Source organism: Calliopsis andreniformis, chromosome 10 (assembly GCF_051401765.1).
Source record: "Calliopsis andreniformis isolate RMS-2024a chromosome 10, iyCalAndr_principal, whole genome shotgun sequence".
Lineage (NCBI taxonomy): Eukaryota > Metazoa > Arthropoda > Insecta > Hymenoptera > Andrenidae > Calliopsis > Calliopsis andreniformis.
This window is the reverse complement of record NC_135071.1, coordinates 16,559,838-16,578,869: the sequence shown is the minus strand read 5'-3', so window position 1 is coordinate 16,578,869 and position 19,032 is coordinate 16,559,838. Positions and strand designations below refer to the sequence as shown.

Sequence of the window (19,032 nt, the reverse complement as noted above, 5' to 3'; positions counted from 1 at the left end):
AGTGTGCAGTGCGACAGACCCCCCGAGGAGGTGATCGTGAGAGATCCATCGACCGCGAGTTTGCCGATTCGTTCGGGCTTCGTTCCCGGTTCCTTCGTATATCGCGCGGAGGCAGAGCCGAGTTCCGTCGATTCTCTGGCCGAAAGGATTACAGCAGAAGCCCGCGAGAAGGGGAGGCGAGGTTACGACGGTGACCAAACACCTCGTACCCTCTCGCGCTGTGTACGGTGGCTATGCAGCCTCGCGGAATCCACGCGAGGAGGTAACGCCGACGAGCACACCAGGGCACCACGGTCCACACACATCCGCCGACGAATCACCGGCGGCGTGTAAACATCGAACCCTTACCCAACCGCCAAACATGTGGACCACGATGCTCGTGTGGACGATCGCCGTCGTGCTCCTGCCAGCACCTCGAGCGGTAAGTGTCGAGATTTATTCATCTACGTAGGAGAGAGAGAGATTAGCTTTCGAGTATGTTCGAAATTCGTCGAGGATGAGTTTATTTAGGAGACTGTCGGCGAATTTTTTCTCTTTCGGTTCCGAAAGACGGTCGGAAGGTTACGCTGGAAATATTTCCGTTTATTTTTGGAAGCGACTGTCGGGATGTAGAACGACTTGCAAAATGTGTTTGAACACTGATACTTCGGTTTTTATGACGACGCTCTGCATTCCTGTCGCCCGTACTCTTTGACCTGTTCTTTGAATTCGTAGAGTTTATGGTCGGTATAAGCTTGTTACTAGATTCTGATCGCCCGTTTAGACGAAGCGAGCAAATGCTCGTTCTTCTGCTACTGCAGAAATAAAATTCAATTATTATGAATGAATAAAATCGACAAATGAATGAAGAATTTGTTCGTTCAGTCTAAACGCGCCTTGAAAAGAAGCTTGTATGGTGCTTAGTAAATAGTAATGAATGAAATAGTGACGAGTTTATATCAAGTAGCACTGTATTTAGCTTTCAGAATGAGATAATATTAGTTTCCCATCGATACAAGTAGCCTAGCTCTTTCTTGTTAGCGAATTCGACCGGTTTGGTCGAGAGATTCTCGAGTGAAGTATCGCGCGACCGTAGCGTAGAGGTTTAAAAAAAGCCTGCAGCAGGCGCATCGGCGGAATCTATGGGTCGATAAATCTGGTAAAGCGGCAATACGACGGTCTCGTACGCCAAGGATTATTTTGTGAACGGTTCTACGAGAATTATCGTGTTGTCAACCCCGTCTACGTTTGTCAACTTCGCGAGGCATCGCGTCGACCTTCGGGCCTGTCGATGAATGGGGCGGTGTTTTGGTTCGGAATCCAAGACGTTCCCGTCTGTCAAACCGGTCGCCCGACCGTAAGCTCCTGTCGGTATTTATGGGTAAAAACGATGACACGTCGATGGCTGCGTTCGGAATAGAATTCCCCATCCTATATATTTACCTTCTGCCTCTCTCTCGCGTGCACGCGTGCGCGCACCACCTATACGCCGTTCCCCCGCGTCTAATTAAGCCCTTGCGTAAGTGGCTTCAATATATTTATCCAGTCGAACGGTGCGTATCAGCGAGCGGCACGAACCGATCCGTAGGAATCGTGCTTTCCAATTTTAACCCTATCCAAGCCGATTTCGTGAAGTTTCCCCCCGCGTGCAGCGTCGCCCCGCGGTTTCGTGCACGCGCGACGCCCAGCGTTTCTTCTTTCCCTTTTCTCCACGCGCTCTAGGGAGCTCTCGCGGGTCCCCGTATTCTTCCTGGGAGAGATGTTTTTTTCTCGTTGCCCCGTCCGTCCTCGCCCCCCCTCGATCTCCGTCCCCCTACGTCGCGCGGCGGCCAGACTCGAAGCATCCGGGCGAAAGAGGAGAGAAAAGGCAGTGGCAACAGTATTCGCCGCGTACAACAACTCTAAATCTGGATCCACTCTTTTAGAAGTGTCTAGCTTCTTCGCCCGCCTCGGCTGACGTCTCCGCGTCTTGCACCATCCGACCCCCCTCCGCCTAAGCATCCTCCCGACCTTCACCGCCCGAAATCGCGTCTCCGCCTTTGTCCCGCGGTTCCAGAGATTGATCAGAATCGATTGTGCCCCTGCAAAATTGCTCTGACGAAATAACGCCGTGTGTATCCGTAAATAGTCGACGGCGGCCATTCGCGTTCCGAGAATAGCGCTCCAGCGCGCCAAAAATGAGAATTCCTCATCGAGGACCGCGCGCATATACGTATACATATACATTTGTGCCGCGTGCCCGCTGTTTTACGAGGTGTAATGAGAATTGTTCGTCGGCGATATTTTTCGGTTCGAAGGCTACTGTATATTTTTTCGCTTCGAAATATACGACTCGTAAAACTGTTGTTTGCTCATTCTCTCGATCGCTTGTAAAACGGAAACTGATCGTTCTGGAACGTTTTTGAATCGTGAGAATGGGAATCCCCTCGGTCGTTGGATTCAAAAAGGACATTGATGTCGTCGAAATTCGAGGTCGGGGGTGTAATGGACGTCGCGGAGGGGGCCAGAGGGATCGTAAAACGATCCGCGGGCTCGATAGTAAGGTTAGTGCGCTCCTCTCGTTCACGTGAGACGACGATACACGTATAGCTTTGCTCGGCTATACAATGTCTCGTGGGAAGGCTCGCTTGTCTGCTGGCTGCCTCTGTGCGTGTGCATAGCCGTGGGCCATTGTCCACAGTGGTCAAGAACTCTCTTGCCTCTGGACGAGGGCAGGAACGGGAGAAATATTGACGCATCGGCTCTGTTTACATTGGATACTGTCGCCCGAAGAAAAACTGTACCCCTCCTGCCCTTGTGCTCGAAATCTTGGTGAAACGCGAGACTATACTGTGGAAATATGTCTGCGAGAATTTGACTAATAGGAAGCCTTTCAGAAACGTGTGGAATTCCAGGTTAACCATATCACGATTTTCTTCCAAATTTTGTCTCTAAGTGTCAGTCAAAGTGTCATCGTTGATTAGTGGTGTTTTAGCTTTCATAAAAGTAGGCTATGTTGATCTGTATATATTCTTTGTAACAATTTGAACAGTGCCAAAGGTTATATCACAGTGTCAAACAATTTTTAAGCGATCCTAACATAACCTGCAATTGGTTTCACGTAACGTGTTTGTACGACAGGGGAAAATATTTTTCGTACGACTGTGTCAACTTGGCGCCCCTCTACTTTATTAGAAAAATATGTAGCGTGGTGTGACGTGCCATTAAGCCTGACCAGTTATTAGAGAATAGGTCTCCAGAGGAGGTTAGGGTGGGGAACAAGTGCGAGGGTCCGTGCACTGGTACATTGTCGAAGCGCAGAGCCGTTACAAAGTAACCAAGTAGCAGGAGAACGACCTCTGTTTTGATTGGCTCCCCGTGTTTTCGCTCGCGAACATCGTTAACTTGCCACGAGCCACTCGGTCCAGGCTTCCTTTTCGCCGAGTATAAATACGCATTCTAAAGCTCCCTCGAGTCCTGTACTGATTCTTTTCATCCATCGCTTTTTTACTTTTAACACGCTCAGTGCCCAACTTTCCACTCCAGGAAGCTCGGTACAACGCAATTCTGTTTATATAAAATTATCGAAACAGCCTGACCAGAGGATTCATCGACCCACAAAATATCCAACGTGTTAACCACTGTTCCTGCGTTATTCTTCGCGTTTTTAGTGCCCTGCCTCGGCGCGCAGAGGGAACCGGTAGCGTTAATACATTTACGACCGATGTTCCAGCGTTCATTTTTTTTCTCCCGCCACGAAAACGCCCCTCGTGTTCCGCGATCGCTGGTGCTCGCCAGCACGCGTGGCGAAATGTCCATCTGCGCCTCTGCCCCCCTTCCTCTTGGCCCCCCTTTGCAGGCCCGAGTCTCGTCGAGCGAAAAAAAAGCGCTTTTTGTGGGTCGGTCTCGCGCGCGAATCCCTCTGCCCCTCCTGGGAGATGCGCAGTGCAAGACACGCGTGCGCAAAAACGCGATTACACACGTGCTGTTGGCCCTGGCGTCGTGTACGGACGTGTTTGGCCACAGGACGACCCCCGACGTCGGAGAGGGCGAGGATGATCGTCGTGGTTTGGATTCTATCGAGATTTTCGTGAATGCTAGTATGTAGGAGTCTCAGTTTCCTTGAATTTCTGTGCAGTCGAGTGCGCACTGTAAACATCGATGTGTCGAGGGAAACTTCTGTGAACAATTTTGAGGTTAGCAAGGTTTGTAACCATCAAACGGAAGGGTGCCAGTGGCGTTCGCGTTGCGCAGACTTTACTTTTTTGCTTATTTTTTGTTTCACTGATTTATAAGACAGACTATTAAAAAATTTATAAATTCGATTCTGTCAAATTTTAAGGTTAAAGTACTTTTATAATTACCGTGTCCGCTTACTTTATGGTTCAAGAAGGAACTTTGAACTGCAGGCTGAATATACAGAGATTCCTAGTCACTCTAAAGAGAAAGTAGGGTTATAATGATTATTAATTATAAGAAAGCTTCTTCTGGATCCTTTGCCACAGTAAAGAGTTCCTCCTTTAGCTTTACTGTATTTATTATTTATTTTATTTATATGTAAAAGAAGCAGAGTATGGTCGATGGATCCTCTAAATTGTTTCTTTTTTCCAGGTAAACGCCTCTGGGGTGTTCGAGCTGAGGCTAAAGTCGTTCGTGAACGAATACGGAAAAGACAGTCTGGGTAAGTGCTGTTCGGGCAGCACTTCCAAGACAGGCGAGTGCTCAGGCGTTTGCAAAACGAGGTTCAGGGTCTGCCTGAAGCAATATCAGGTGAAGATCGACACGACGACGCCGTGCACGTACGGCGACGTCGTCACACCAGTGCTGGGTGAGAACATCGTTAATCTCAGCCCCAACGTCGCCATGCCAAGCTTCACCAACCCCATCAGGTTTCCGTTCGAGTTCACGTGGCCGGTGAGTCTGATCTCCATTGCATCATAAGAGTGCCTCGAGTTTCTCAAAGCAGACAGTTTCATGCGTGAGTCTTTCAGAGACCAAATTGAACTCCTGTTCATTTTAGTTTACTTAATTTTAAACAGTAGATATATAATTGTATCTATACTGAAGCCATTTTGACAAATTTTGAATTCTGTTTCATGAAGTTGAGCATTTCTGTCTTTTAATTCTAACCATTGAATTTCAACGAGCTTGTTCGCACTGCTTTATGAGAAACTCGAGTAAAATTGTAATCGATAGACTTGGAGACAATTCTCAGAAAAAGAGAGTGTCATATCGAACCGTGGTATAAATTAAGCATTGTCACCAAGCGATTTACGAGCGCGCAACAGAAAAATGCCGTTACACCAGCCGATCGTAGATAAACATGAAATCGCAATCCCGTCGCGTTTCCGTGCTTTTTGCGATCCTGTCGATTACCATAAGCATCGCGTGCCTGAGAAACCAGCGAACGATCCAGAGCCGGAAAAACGTCGATTCATTTACGAGCCTGAACCGATCTCGCGAAACCTCGACGAGATAAATAAGCGCCTTTCGTTGGCAAAGACATCGTCGCGAGCAATCTTCAGACATGATTATTTCCCTAGTAGATAATCGCAGCGAACAAAGGGCAATTATCATTGTTTTAACGAGAGTAATCATCGCGTGCCTGTCTTTCTGGTACAGTTAACCGATCCCCTGGCTGTTTCCTTCGGTTTCATAAAATTTCGAACGTGTGCCGATCCTTGTCTCGAACAACGACCGCCAGTGTGTTCATCGCGGGGAATGAAGGAACTGCTCGACTTGAAAAGGCGCGCGTGAGCTCACCGGGGAGTAAAAATCGCCGGTTGTATCTCTTATCTTTCCACATTCTCGACGAATTATCTAGGCACGAGTTGAATCGCGACCAAGGTTGGACCGCGCTCTCGTCGGAAAAGAAACAAACACCGAGCCTAGCGTGCGATCAACGTGCCTCGCGTATAATCGCCCGACCCTCCCTGCCTCTCGCTGTTATCTCGTTCCCCGTTTCGCTGTCGCGTTTCAGGGGGTCGTAAAGGGCCCCTCCTGGGTTTCCGGTTACGATCGATAAGGAGGAATTGAAAAGTAAATTGACGTCGATTACCGTGATTAACGTGTCTTCGTGCGTTTCCTCGTTTCTCAGAAGGTGCCCTCTCTCTCTCTCTCTCTCTCTCACCTGTGAATTTCGAAATTGGAAATAGGGCTCGCGTGAAAATCCCGCGGTTGCGCTGCACCTGTCGTGTCGGGTAATTAATGAAGAAATACGGGGCCCTCGAGGGGGAAAAGGAGGAGAAACAAAAAAGCGGGGAATTCGGCCTCATCGTCTTCTTCCTACTTTCTCGCGGTCGTGGCGAACGAAAGGCATTAAAAACGAGCGTTTTGCGGCGCGTGCGTGCGCGCGGGCGAGACGAGGACGAATGGCAGATGGTGCCAGAACTGGCGGAGGGAGAGAGAACGATGCTGGCACTTGTCTCTCCCTCCTGCTGTTGCTGCTATTGCTAGCTTGTTGTTGCTTCGATAATTCCATGCATTGGCGAGAACTGGGCAGTCTCCTTCCGTACAAAGATTTATGTTCTAGGGCTACCTTTGTGTTGATTACCCATACGTGGGAAAGTGAATGAGATAAGTGATTCTATGTTTGAGATGAGAAAATTGTTTCGCGAGTAGTCTCTGACTTTAAAGCTAAAATTTCTCAATTGAAGTCTCTATTCTTTGTTCTTATTTTTTAAATTCTCTCTAGTACTCGCTACTCTTCAATATTATTTTCATACATAATCGAATACTGTGTTCTACACTCTGTAAAACCTCCCAAGACTATAGCGAGTGAGAGATCTCAATTTGACCAATATTCATGGTTCACAAAAATTTCCTAGAACTCTCATCCCGTCCACCAGCGATCCCCCATGGACAAACAAATCAACATCGAGAGCCTTATACCATCGGGCGCGAAGTAACACGAGAGTACAGCGCATTAGCGCTCTGCGAGCGTCACGTCTACGCCAATGTTTGCCCACCGTCCCTGGTGTACGTCAGTTCTCTCTCGGTCGCTGTTCGCGCACTTCTGCCTATGAGACGCGCTGCAGGGCCACTGGCAGATGGCTAGGCCTTTTGTGCTTCTACACTTCCCTCGTAATCTCTCTCCCTTTCTCTCTGCGCCCGCTCGCCGTCCTCGTCTTCGAAGCTCTCTCGCGCGAGAGCAGAGTTAAATTTACTAACCCATATGGCGCCCCGCGCCACCTCTGCGGGACCAGTTCTCCATCTCCCTTCGAAAACTCTCTTCATTCTTTCTCACTTGATTCCTTGGCTTATCTTCGCGTATGGATCATTTTCTGTCTCTCGTATAGAATTTGTACATGCCTGATACGAGGATCTAGAGGCTTCGTGTGCTTTGACGGAAGTAGGGAAAGAAAGAAGCGAGTTCGACGAGGAATTAGTCAACTGGTGGAGAGAAAGAGAGTTGGCAAAAGACTGACACTAACTTCTCTAAGAGATTTTGCAAGGTTCTCGATGCCTCTGTGTGAATAGAATCCTGTAATTATTAACTCCTTGCCATACTTCGACGAGTCTCACTCCTGCACTTTTAACTATATCTTCGCTGCCGCTTACGCGGTAACGCGTGGTGAGGATTTTTCGGAAGTAACCGATCACGCACCATCGCGTGAGGGGTCTATGTTCGTTCAATGGGAGCTGTGTTGCTGGCAGTATAGAACAGTCACACATTTCCGATCGGCAACATTGATAATATTACGAAAGAAAATTGTACGGGAAGGGGTTAAAAGTGTCTTCCAAATTTCTTTCGCCATTTCCTGGGAGACCTGGTCCAGCTTCTCTCTGTTATTCCTCCATTTCGCTCTCACGATCGGCCGATAAGCAGCTATATCGGGTCGAAGCCGCGTCGGCAAGACGTCGAAAGAGGAACTCTCGTGGAGAGGAGGAAGAAAAAAAGCGGTGTTCTCGGAAGAGAGGCTGGCCGGAATCCTGTGAGGAACGAGTAACCTTTGAGTCCTCTTCCCCCGGTAGTCGTCTGCGTCTACGTGTCGGCGGGGAAAAGAAGGAATAGGCGGCCGCCCGTAACGTGTAATCGCTATTTGGAGAGCCGGATTTATTTTCGTTGCGCCGATGCGTGAGAATGAGCTTCCGTCGGGCAAAAAACGCCGCCGCGCCCGACGCTCGCGCCTCGATAATAAATACCGTCGCGTGACGACGAATAATCGATCCGTAAGGAATAATAAACCTCGTTGCACGGACGTGAACCAATTAGCCATCAGCTGGCGAGATGGAGTGTTACGAAAGTTTAGGATACGTAGACTCATTTGAGAACTTGGCTGCCATGGATTCAGAGTAAGATACAGTGACTGATAAGTTGCTAACTAAAATGAACGTTAATAAAAGAAATTGTACGTCTCGTATCTCATTCCAAAAGTTTCACCACACTCTACTCTAGCCGCGGTTAATATCTCGATAATTGCACAGATCACTCGGGATTCGAAGCAGGAAAAAGGAAACTGTTATCGCGTCAGCGTCGAAGTGGTATCTCCCACGGCGGGAAGCAAATTCTCGGTCGAAGTAGCTCTCGGATCGACGTGCAGCAGGAAACGCGTTAATTACAGGAGTTACCGGCGCCGCGAAGCGAAAGCAACAATGTACTATTAATAACGGTTAGGCGGGGTGGGCGAGCTTCTTTTTCAGTCTGCGCGCGGGAAGATCGCGAAAACAGTCGACGAGAGAGAGAGGCACTCGGCAAATTGCTGGCCTCTCCCCGCGATTTTCCACGCGGCATTCGTTCCGTCGAGATCGTTAATTACCCTGACGCAACGTCGGCCGATGCAGCGATAAGGGTGGGGGCGGAGGGGCAGGTTACCGAAACTCCGCAGACAACAACGGGAGTAGTATGCACGGTTGCGCAAGCGTGTTTGTCTTCTGAGGGGACGCGTGTCTGCCGTTAATTAAGAGGCTGGAAAAGACAGAGGAGCCGAGGCTTGATACACACGTAATCGTAACCTTCGTCTGGCCGCATCAAGATCGAGACGTGGCCGCTCCTTGCGTCGCTCTCGCGCCAGTTAATTGCTTTACGTTACCATGCTGGTCGACTTATTAAAACAGCACGATCCCGCGACAGTGCCGCCACTGTGCTCACTCGCTGTCCCGCGGAGTCTGCCCTGGTCACGCGTACGATTTTTTGAATATTTCTTTGCGCTGACCCTCGTCACTTTTATTCACTTCGATGCATTGTTTCGGGGAACCGTTCGTTTCGAGTTTCTGACGGATGAAGATGCAGCGAATTGGCTTGTTATTTTAATATTCCTCTTTGAGATGATAATGCTGGATGTAGATTGAGATCGCGTGATGAATCGGTTTTACTTTGTTTCGAAACGGGTGAAATCTGCAACCGAAAATTACTTATCTTGAAGAAGGCATCTTGATAGAGATGAAAGTGTGAAATTGACTTTCTAGATCTCAATTGGGGGGCACTGTTTTAATTTTTGATTCGTGGTAGGAATATTGCTGGATACTCAATTATTTTCAAATATTTAGATATTCAGGTATTCAAATTTTCAAACATTTCAAAATACTTAAATTTCAAAATATTCTCACTTTCGAATATTCGAATTTTCAAATACCCTAATATTTAAACATTCAAACTCTCTACCATCCGAATCCAAACTCTGCCATCTAATATTCCCCTCCCACCTAATTATACCACAATCAAATACTCAGCACTGAAACTACGAGCACCACAACTCCACAATTACCGCTCAATTACCACCAATCACCTCCAAACTCAGTATCCACAAACTTTTATCATCAGCACCCTCCCTGTCTCCCTCGCCTTAACTCCCCCATTGTCCTTTCACCCTCGCCGAGCGGATCATTCAAAAAGTTCCTTTCATCCTTATCCTTCCTGTCTCCTACGCTCCTGCCAGAGGATCGTGGGTACCGACGAGAGTACGCCGAGATCGGCGCGGAAGAAAGAAGGGGAAAGATGGAATGAAAAGGCGTTAGGGACAGCGACGCGACGGGACGGGGGGCCCGGGGGTGTGGAGGGGGCCCATAAAGGTGGCACACACGAGGTGGGAAGGTGGGGAGGAAGCGCGACAGAGAGAAAGGTGGGACCGAGTCGGAGAGAGACGGATGATCGTGGTCCCACGACCGAAAAGGCTGCGTGATTCGCGTCCGAGACGAAGGAGGACGAGCGGGAGAAGGGCGTCGGATGAATGGCTGAGTCGGGTGTACCGGGGCGATATGCGCGCGGCTTCCACGACGCGAAACGTTTAGCATAAATTACGTCTTAGATGCGGAGGAACCGAGGGAACGAGAGAGACCGAGCGAGGAGGACGCTGGCTGACCGCCGCTACGCGAGCCTGCCCGATGCCCGGAATACCGTCGGTTTTTTTAATCGACCCGCGGATCGGGAGGATTCGGTGAAAGTTTCGAGCTCGACCATGTATAGGGTGTCTCGGTTTTTAGTTCATATTTTAATGAAATATTCGAAGAAATAGTGCAAGTGGAATTAGGGAGTCGGGATCGGACATCGTTGCTGGGTCCAGTCGTCGACCAAACTTCAAACTAGAAACGACAGTGATTATCATTTCTTAGTAAGATAATAGGGATGAATAAGGATACCTAAATAATAGCATAAAGTATCTTTTATTTTTCTTTGTTTAGTTTATACAATGCTTTGTCTCACTCTAGTAATCTACATGTACTTTTTGTTTCGTTGTTTCATGTATACATATAAAAGATCTCTGTTCGTTAGTTCAAATAAATAAAAATTAGGGAAGCTCTGAATTTTTGAGAAGCTTCTACAGAGAGGAATAACTTTCTTCATCTGTAGCTTTAGCTTCTAATTGAAATGGAACACCCAGTACACGTCCACAATTCGCCTCCCCTTTGAAAGTAATAAAAATCGTTGATTTTTGACAGCAGCCAGTGATTCCCGCGGTGGCAGACTGATTTCTCTGTTTCTACTTCCACTCGATCCTCTGTCTCGACCCGAGATCAAACGAGGAAGCTTCTCGGTAGCCGCGATACTTATTGCCGCAGGCGAGCTTCGAGATTTCAGGCCGCGGCAGCGTATCTTTAGAACCACCCGCGATCGACCTCTTTTCCACCTTCGTCACTTCCTTCCTTTCTCTAGCCACACCGCCCCCGGGGACCCGTCAACGGTGCACGCACCTAGATCTCTTTTGTTTTCGATCGCGATGTCAGACCGAGACGCGAAACGGAAAAGCGCGTCCCAGATGGCGCCACGCGTCCCTCGCGTGCTATTGTCCCGATCGTGGGAGAGCCGGCTAATTAACCGTCAAAATCTAATTAGCGACCGACCAATTAGAGCGTTGCGTCTCGTTACGATTACAAACGCGCGCTAACTTGTCTACAAGCAGGTACTAAACTGACGTCGGATTAGACCTGCGTAACACGGATTCTAAGGAGGATGCGTCGACTTCGAGGTGTCTGCAAGGATCGAAAAAGGAGAGCAAAATTGAGAAAGTTTTTGTCTCGTAAAGAAATAAGGATCGTTGTTTTCTCGACTGATACATTTTTGCTGCAGGAAGGTATTGTGTAGTGAAGTTTGCAATATTCAATCTATAATTCTTGAAACAATTTCAATTATATACATTCTAATCTACCTTAACTCCAAAAGCTTGTTACTTGTTACCTGATTAAAAAGATTCTACCTCACTTAAAAATTGACCAATTACTAATTCCCTCATAAAAAGTTGAAAGAGAGTTTCCCAAGAACATCCTTTGCTCAGCTGTTTCCCTTTCTTCTCTCGCTCTTCTGGCAAACCAACCATACGACTGAATCTCGCGAAAGTGTTTTCTCGCGGAAGTGCCTCCCTCGAGTAGAATAAGTTGTGCACGCCTTTGGATGAAGAAGTCGCCTCGCCTCCTCCATTTAACGCTCATCTCCCGGGATGATCGACTTCTCTCGGGACGCTGAAAGCGCCTCCGCCTCGGCGATAATGGCGAAATGGGTTTCTGCCCTGGGGGCGACTTTTTGCGCGCGTGGTAATGCCGCAGGAAGAAAGAGAGAGTGGCATAATGTGGGTCTAACCTCGTCGCGGCGAGCCGCGGGAGATACATAAACCAGGGAGTGGATCTGCCCCACCCTGGGGCCGCGACACGTGGTCATCGTGCAGCAGGTACACCATCAGCTGATGGCGTTCCCGCTGTCGAAGCTTATTAACATGTACCATGGAACGTGGGCGCTGCTCAAGTGGAACTGGCCATCGTTTTTCGGCACCGTTTTTCCGCCTGTTTAAGCTTTTTCTATGCTAGACTTTTTTGCTACGCCTATAAGCTGAGTAAGTTAGGTGGAGTGTATAGTGTCCTCTCGTTGTAGACTCAGGATCCACTTAAGAGTTTACAGTGTGCGAAGAACATTTTTGAGGTTCTAATTATGGGTAGCAAAAAATCGTGGAGGAAGATCTGTAATTTTTAAAAAATTCTGTCATCTTTCTGTGAAATTGTTTCATAGATACAGTGATGCAGTTGCAAGATGCAATTTGACATTGTTCTTTAATAGGAAGTCTTTTGCGTGATTTTCTGGGATTTAGAATAATCTTCAGTGACCTTATTCTTGAGATAATCTTAATATGAGTTCTATATTAAAAATTGATTTAAAGTTTCAATTCAGTTTCGTTTTTCTTCTTCCATTTCTTAATTTCAAACTGTACAGTGGATATTCCGTGGTCCCTGGTTTCGTCTCTCATCACCTTCGGTGAAGCTAGCCACGAAAGAAGAGGTAGAGGCCGATGTTTATAAGTGAGAAGAGTTTTTGCGTTGGTATTGAATTTTTTCCTCTTCTTTTTCGACTCGATACACAGACACTGGTTTCTTCGTCGTCTTTCTTGGGAAAGATTGTATCTTGGTTATATCTGGTCTAACACGTCTCGCTTTTTGCGCTCGAGAGTTTTTTTTTTCCCCCTTTCTGCCTCTTTTTCTTTCCTTCGGCGTCGAGTAACCGCGGTGATGTTTGCATTTCGCGGCGATTCCCTGGGCAGTTTCGTCGACCGATCGAATCGATCGGGGGACTCCCGAGTAATCGGGGCGATTGTGCGGGAAATAGAAACTCGGGGAACGGGTAATATCGCTGGAAATATCCATTAATAAAAGAACCGCGAGCGCGATGGTCGTGGCGTTAAAGAGGGACTGTGAAAGCGTGACTTTTGTTCGCATTACTCGAAACGAGGAAAGGAACGAATAAAATTATTCGGTTGGTGTAATAATCCGGTGTAACGAGTCGCGATTAAACGCGCTCGTTCAGCCAACCGAGCTGGACATGGGGGAGGGAAATTCACGCAACAGAGCTGAGCAAATTTTATTTCAAATGAAAATAGAAGTCTACTATGCGAGATAGTATGAATACAATTTTTTTAAAATAATAAGTAGCAGTTTTAAATAGAAAAAACCCTGTGCCTCTTCTTGACAAATAGCTAAGAAATGAAGTAAAACATTCTTCGAAATAATTCTTCAAATATTTGTATTTAAATTAGCAAAACCAATGCGTATCGGTTAAAGAGTCATCGAGGTTTGCCGCAATTTGCTCGTCACGGCGCAGACGCGTGTGCCTGAAACGATGCATAAAAGCTTTGGAAAAGCAGAGTTCGTGGGTGTGACGCGCTTTTCACATGCCCCAGGGCGATGATGTCGTCGCTCGTCATCCTCGGTTTCCTCTTCCTCCTTTCGACGGGGAATGGAGGCCACGAAAATTTCTCCATGCGGAAATGCCACGCTCGGCGAGCGCGGGACCGCGGCTCGTCCACGTTAAAGCGTGAATGGTTAAAAATAGAAGCACCACGACCGCCTTTCCATGATGCTGCTCGAATTTTATTACACGTCCCTTTTACGACCTCCGTTTAAACCAACGCCTGTCCAATTAACCCTCCTTGCGTATCAGATCATCGAGGCGGTTAAGCCACTTCGAATAGGGCTCGACTCCTCGTCCAAACAATTTCGCGTTACCCCCCTTCGATCACGTGACCACATGGAACCGGTTAGAAAGATCTCCGACGCGTTTTCCCAGGACGCGGCGAAAACTCCTTTTCCTTCCTTTTTCCATGGTGAATCACCAGCTTCTCACAATCTGTCTCGGGTACGTCGAATCGTACTGGACTCGCTTTTGCAAGTACTTGGTATTCAAATGTTCAAATATTCAAATTCAACCATTTTCAGATTTTCAACATCTGAATTCTGAAACTTTCAGATATCTCAAGGTTTCCATGTTTACGGTTTTAGAATTGAAAGAATTGAGATATTCCAGTATTTTGAAAATTCAAATAGTCCAGTATTTCAAAGATTCAATTATCCAAGTACCCGTTTCAATTATTCAAGTATTTCAATTACCCGAGTACCCGTTCCAATTATTCAAGTATTTTAATCATTCAGCTGTGCATAACAATCAGATCTCCAGATTACCTGTGTCTGTGTACTTCCTCACCTCTTTCCTCCACCAATTCCCATTACACAACCGTCTCCTCGCGAATGCCTGGTCCCGCGCCGCGCCGAAAAGCCACAAGTGCAACCCGTTCGCGTCTATTCACGTCGAGGCAGAGCACGGCTACCTGTTTCTCCTTTCGGCCCGTTTTCCGCGATGATTAATACCGTGCATTGTAGGTACGCGCCGCGCTGTATCGCAGGGGCCCTTGCAACGGTGGCGAAACGAGCGCAGGAAAGAAGGGACCCCCGACTATCGAACGATCGCGGGGGAGGAGGTTTCGCCGTGTTCCGCGGAGCGGGTTGGAATAGAGAAAGAAGCGGCTTAGAGATAGTCCACGGGATAGAGGGACGAGGAGAGAGAGCGAGAGAAAAAGAGAGAGAGAGCCCTAGAGCGAGGGAGAGAGATCGCGAGAGTTGGAAAAGAGTCGGCGGGAGTACGAGGCGCGACGACGGCTGGCGAGCAGGAGAGCGAGAGGCGAAAGAGAGGAGCAGCAGTCGGGAAAGAGGCGACGAGCGTGGAGGAGAGAGAGAGGCGAGAGAAGGTGGAGGTATGCTGCGCAGCCGTGGGAACCGACTGCCGAGTGAGCGAGGCCTGTCTCCTTCTCTCTTCGACTGGTTCCTTCGACTCTGCTCTCTCACTCGCGCCCCCGTCCTATCCTCGTTTCTCCGTATCTCGAACGCGCAACGAGCCTCTCTATTCTCCTCCTTTTCGTCGTCCCAGGTTCCTCCTTTCGGTTCGTCTCTCTTTCACGATCCTCCGGTCCCCCTCTAGCCCCCCCCTTTTTACCTTCCCTTTCTTTCTCTCGCTCTCGGTTACCTTACGGCGCCGTTTTTTCCTACGTCTTTTTCCTTCCTTCTCCCTCCCCTCTGTCCCTGGAAACACCGGTCCTCTGACTCTCTTTCTCTTCCCTGTTCATTCACCGATAACCTCCTCCTCTTCCCTCCTGCCCTTTGTGCCGCTGCTTCTCTCTCTCTCTCTCTCTCTCTCTCTCTCTCTCTCTCTCTCTCTCTCTCTCTCTCTCTCTCTCTCGTTTCGGTGTCGTGGTCGTGGCAGAACTGCTAACCGGCCACCGAGAGAACACACCCAACACATTGTTCTACGGGATGCCTACGCGGGGCTTTTTCAGCTTTTTGTCGGCTTAATTCCGATCCCCGTAATAAATTAGCGGCCGATCACGGTGGCATTTGTCCAGGAGACAATTTATTTCCTCCCCCGAGCCTCCGGACCCGGGACCCTCGTTCTTTCTGGCCTCCGCGACTCGCTTTCGTCCTTGCCGCGAGAGAAAAGGGCGGGCTTCGTGGAAGGTACACAAACGGAGCGGGTTCCACCATCGATCGTTATTGTTCGGGTGCGTGTGTACACCTGAGAACACGATTATCGCTGTCTCGAGTCAGATTTTATGGAGTATCGAGAGTAATTGCGGAGGGGGTGTAGGGTGTATGATATTGTGATTTGTTGCAGGAGTTTGGGGGACTCTAGAGAGTAGTTAGTGGAACGAGTAGCGAGTTCTCAGGGAAGATAGTCTTGGTTAGAGTTTAGTGACAGAGGAATATAAGAGGTGGAGTGGATTGAGTAATTTAAAATACAGTCCCACTGTTTTTTAATTTGTTCCATTTTTAGAGCGCTGTCTTCTAGATATTAGCTTGTCTTGTAGTGTCCTGTATTTCTTGGACAGTGCTTGAAACCTATTTAAAAACTGATTTCAACCTTCTGGGTCAATAGAGTGCGAGGTTCAGTTCTTATTCATTATAAGTAAGAAGTCATAAAGTGTAGTAATCTTTCGTAAATGTGGAAAAAATGTGATAACAAGCTTCTACCGAATGAAGATTATACATCTCTCAACCGAAAAAACCCTTTTCCTTAATTTTACTTACAATTCCGAGTCACCCTATAGACATTTCACCTCGTCTCCCCAAAGTACACAAATAGACGATCCTAAACGTCGCCACTCTCCATAGTCTCTCCTCCCCAACCTTACACTTTGCGCCCTTTCCGCTCGTTTTTCTACTTACCTCGTTCTCCTCCGTGGACAAACGACCCCCCTCCGAAGCCACAGAATCTCGGGACCGCGGAATCTCGCTGGAACTTTCTAACGTGTACACGCATGTGACATACCTGGCGACGTGGTCCCCCCTTTTCGTTCTTTCTGCCGAGACAAATTGCCCTGCGCCGGTTCCACGGGATATCTCAGGGGGGATGAGTCCTCGAGGGTTTCCTTTTTTCTGTGGATCGCGGTCTGGGATCGCGAGAACGGTCGATCCTCCTACAAGCTTCTATCTCTCACCGTGAACAGGGCATTGTTAAGATTTTTTACCTCCACAGACTCTCAGAACACCTATCCCAACCGAACTCCAAAGTCCCTCCGCGAAGGCTCAACAATTACCATCGCGATCTCCGCGATATCTAGAGCTTAATAATTAATCCCAACAAAAAAAAAAAACTAGGTGAAATGGCGCAGCCGATACAAGTAACAAGATTGACCTGTCGGGACCTTGCAACCAGTGACCACGCGAGACTGATTTCTCACGCGAGTCGCTGAGTATTTGCATCGTTGGGGGGCGTCCGCGGCAGAGGGGGTTGGTTTTTAATAATGAAACCGTTTCCCAGCGGTGTCGCGACACGTCCGCGGCTCGTTTACGCGGGCAGGAGCGGGCAACGATGACAAGAGAAGGCCGGATATAAACATTTATTATTCACCGTGCAGGCAACGACTAACGAGGTCGTGTGTAATACCAGCCGCGGCTCCTCTCTCTTTCTCTCCGTCTCCTCTGCGCGTCAGGTACGCGGGACGGTGTGCCCAGCTCGCCTGTGTGCGTGCGTGTGACGTTAATAATTAAACGCCGAGCATTATCACTGCGTGCACACGTACGCGGGCACCGCGTGTACGGCACGTACTTATTACACAATAATACGCCGCTCGACGAGCGTGCACGATGCGTGTGTCGCCGCGGCGTGGGCCGACCGCCCGCTCCTCCATAAGGGAGCACTCTCGGTTGCTTGGATTTATGGTCGCGCGAGCGATTCGACGCCCACCGACAGGCCTTTCGCGCCTGTTTTCCACGTAGACGCCGCGAATCGATCGACGCCGATGTCTGTTCGGTCGCCTTTTCCTTGGATCGCCGCGCCTACCGAAGATTCCGAGAACCTGAGGTAGACGCTGGTCTATTGTTACCTTCGCGACTGAGAGGAAATGCAGAATCGTGGAGGAAGATTTTAGGAAACAGTGGAAGGATTCTCTTCGAGTGGCTTCCTCTTCGCGTTAGTGCACTGTGTAGTAGTGTGACTGAGGAGGAGGGTTGAGTAACGTTAGGTGACATCACGAGGAAGAGTATATATATATATAGAAATAACAGTATTCCTAGGATAACGCTGAGAGGACGAGGGTACACTGCGCATTCGTATAGGTTTCCTTCTTTTCTGCTTCTTATATACAGAATAGCTGAGGACTCTTGTTAGATATTGAGTTGATAGTCTTCTAGCGTTTCAGCTGACGCCTCAAAGAACACATATCCATAAAAATATCATCGGTCCATGATCAAAATGTACTATAAAAAGATGTAGAGCAGCGCGTTCGTGTCGCTCCGAACGCAACGGATACCCTCGACTCTCCCAGCTCAACGCAATCGCGATCCTCCTCCCACGTGAAATGTATCACGCGTGCTAGAAACTCTGCGTCCACCTAGTTCTCCAAATTCCCCTCGCATTGGCTGTAATTAATCGGAGCCGTATCGCAGTCACCGATCGCTCAATTAAGAGTCATACATTGTTAATTCGGCCGGCGGTAATAGCCGAGCAGAAGGAATTAATAGATCGTTGCGCGGCGCAAGACAGCCACACATTTGTGTTACACAATATCGGTCGCGTGTGTGCCAGCCCGTTCTGCATACGTGTATCCATAATAGATAATGCAAACAGTTATAACAGGTTTCCCCGGGAAACGACGGCGACGCTGCGTTTAAACGGTCGCGGCCTGTCGATCGATTATTTATTTTCGCGTATAATTAACCGCTCGAGCACGTGCCGAGCTGGAGGGAGGGGGGGATGACGAGGAAAACGACGACGCGTATGATTTGTATCCGGTGCGGTCGGTTATATAAAAGTTAACCCCCTTTAGGAGGGGGCTGCCTCCCTCGAGGCTTTCCACGCCAATTCCAGCGGGGTTAACTCGACGAGGGTCGCCCGCGATTCCTGTTCGCGCCCTATCTAGCAACACGTGACCCGAGCACGCATCCTACTGGCTTTTTAGGCACGCTTCCACGGGACACGCACCCTTCTAATGCGCGTGGCAGGTGCGCCCGTGACGCCCCGCCTCAGGACGCTTAATTTATTGTTAATTGCGATACGCGACGGCACGCGCAGCTGCCGTGAGCTTTTCGCGCCGAAACTGGCCACTGCTCCCTCGATATAAGCTCGATTTGCTGTATTCATTATAGCTTGAAATTGTTATTTAAGGAAAAATAATTGTATTATAATTCTGCTGTATTTTTCGGACTGTTTTTGCACAGCTACTACTGAGAAGTTTCTACAGTGTGGTAACCTTGTAATGATAGTACTCGATTTAATTAAGCCTAACCAAGAATCGAAGTTCACCAACCTTTCTTCTGTTCCCAGGGCACATTCTCGCTGATAGTGGAGGCTTATCACGACGCAGACAACACGACACACCACTCAGCCGG

The 19,032-nt window shown here is 48.5% G+C and overlaps 1 protein-coding gene across 1 annotated transcript in view; it reads left to right on the top strand.

Annotated features, from left to right (window-relative positions):
• The first annotated feature begins 231 nt into the window (after positions 1 to 231).
• Delta (neurogenic locus protein delta) overlaps positions 232 to 19,032 on the top strand; it is a 42,815-nt gene continuing 24,014 nt past the window's right edge. The window contains exons 1-3 of the mRNA XM_076387090.1: positions 232 to 421; positions 4,570 to 4,872; positions 18,968 to 19,031. Coding sequence (XP_076243205.1) covers positions 362 to 421; positions 4,570 to 4,872; positions 18,968 to 19,031 — 427 coding nt within the window. The 5' untranslated portion in view covers positions 232 to 361. The remainder of the gene's footprint in view (positions 422 to 4,569; positions 4,873 to 18,967; position 19,032) is intronic.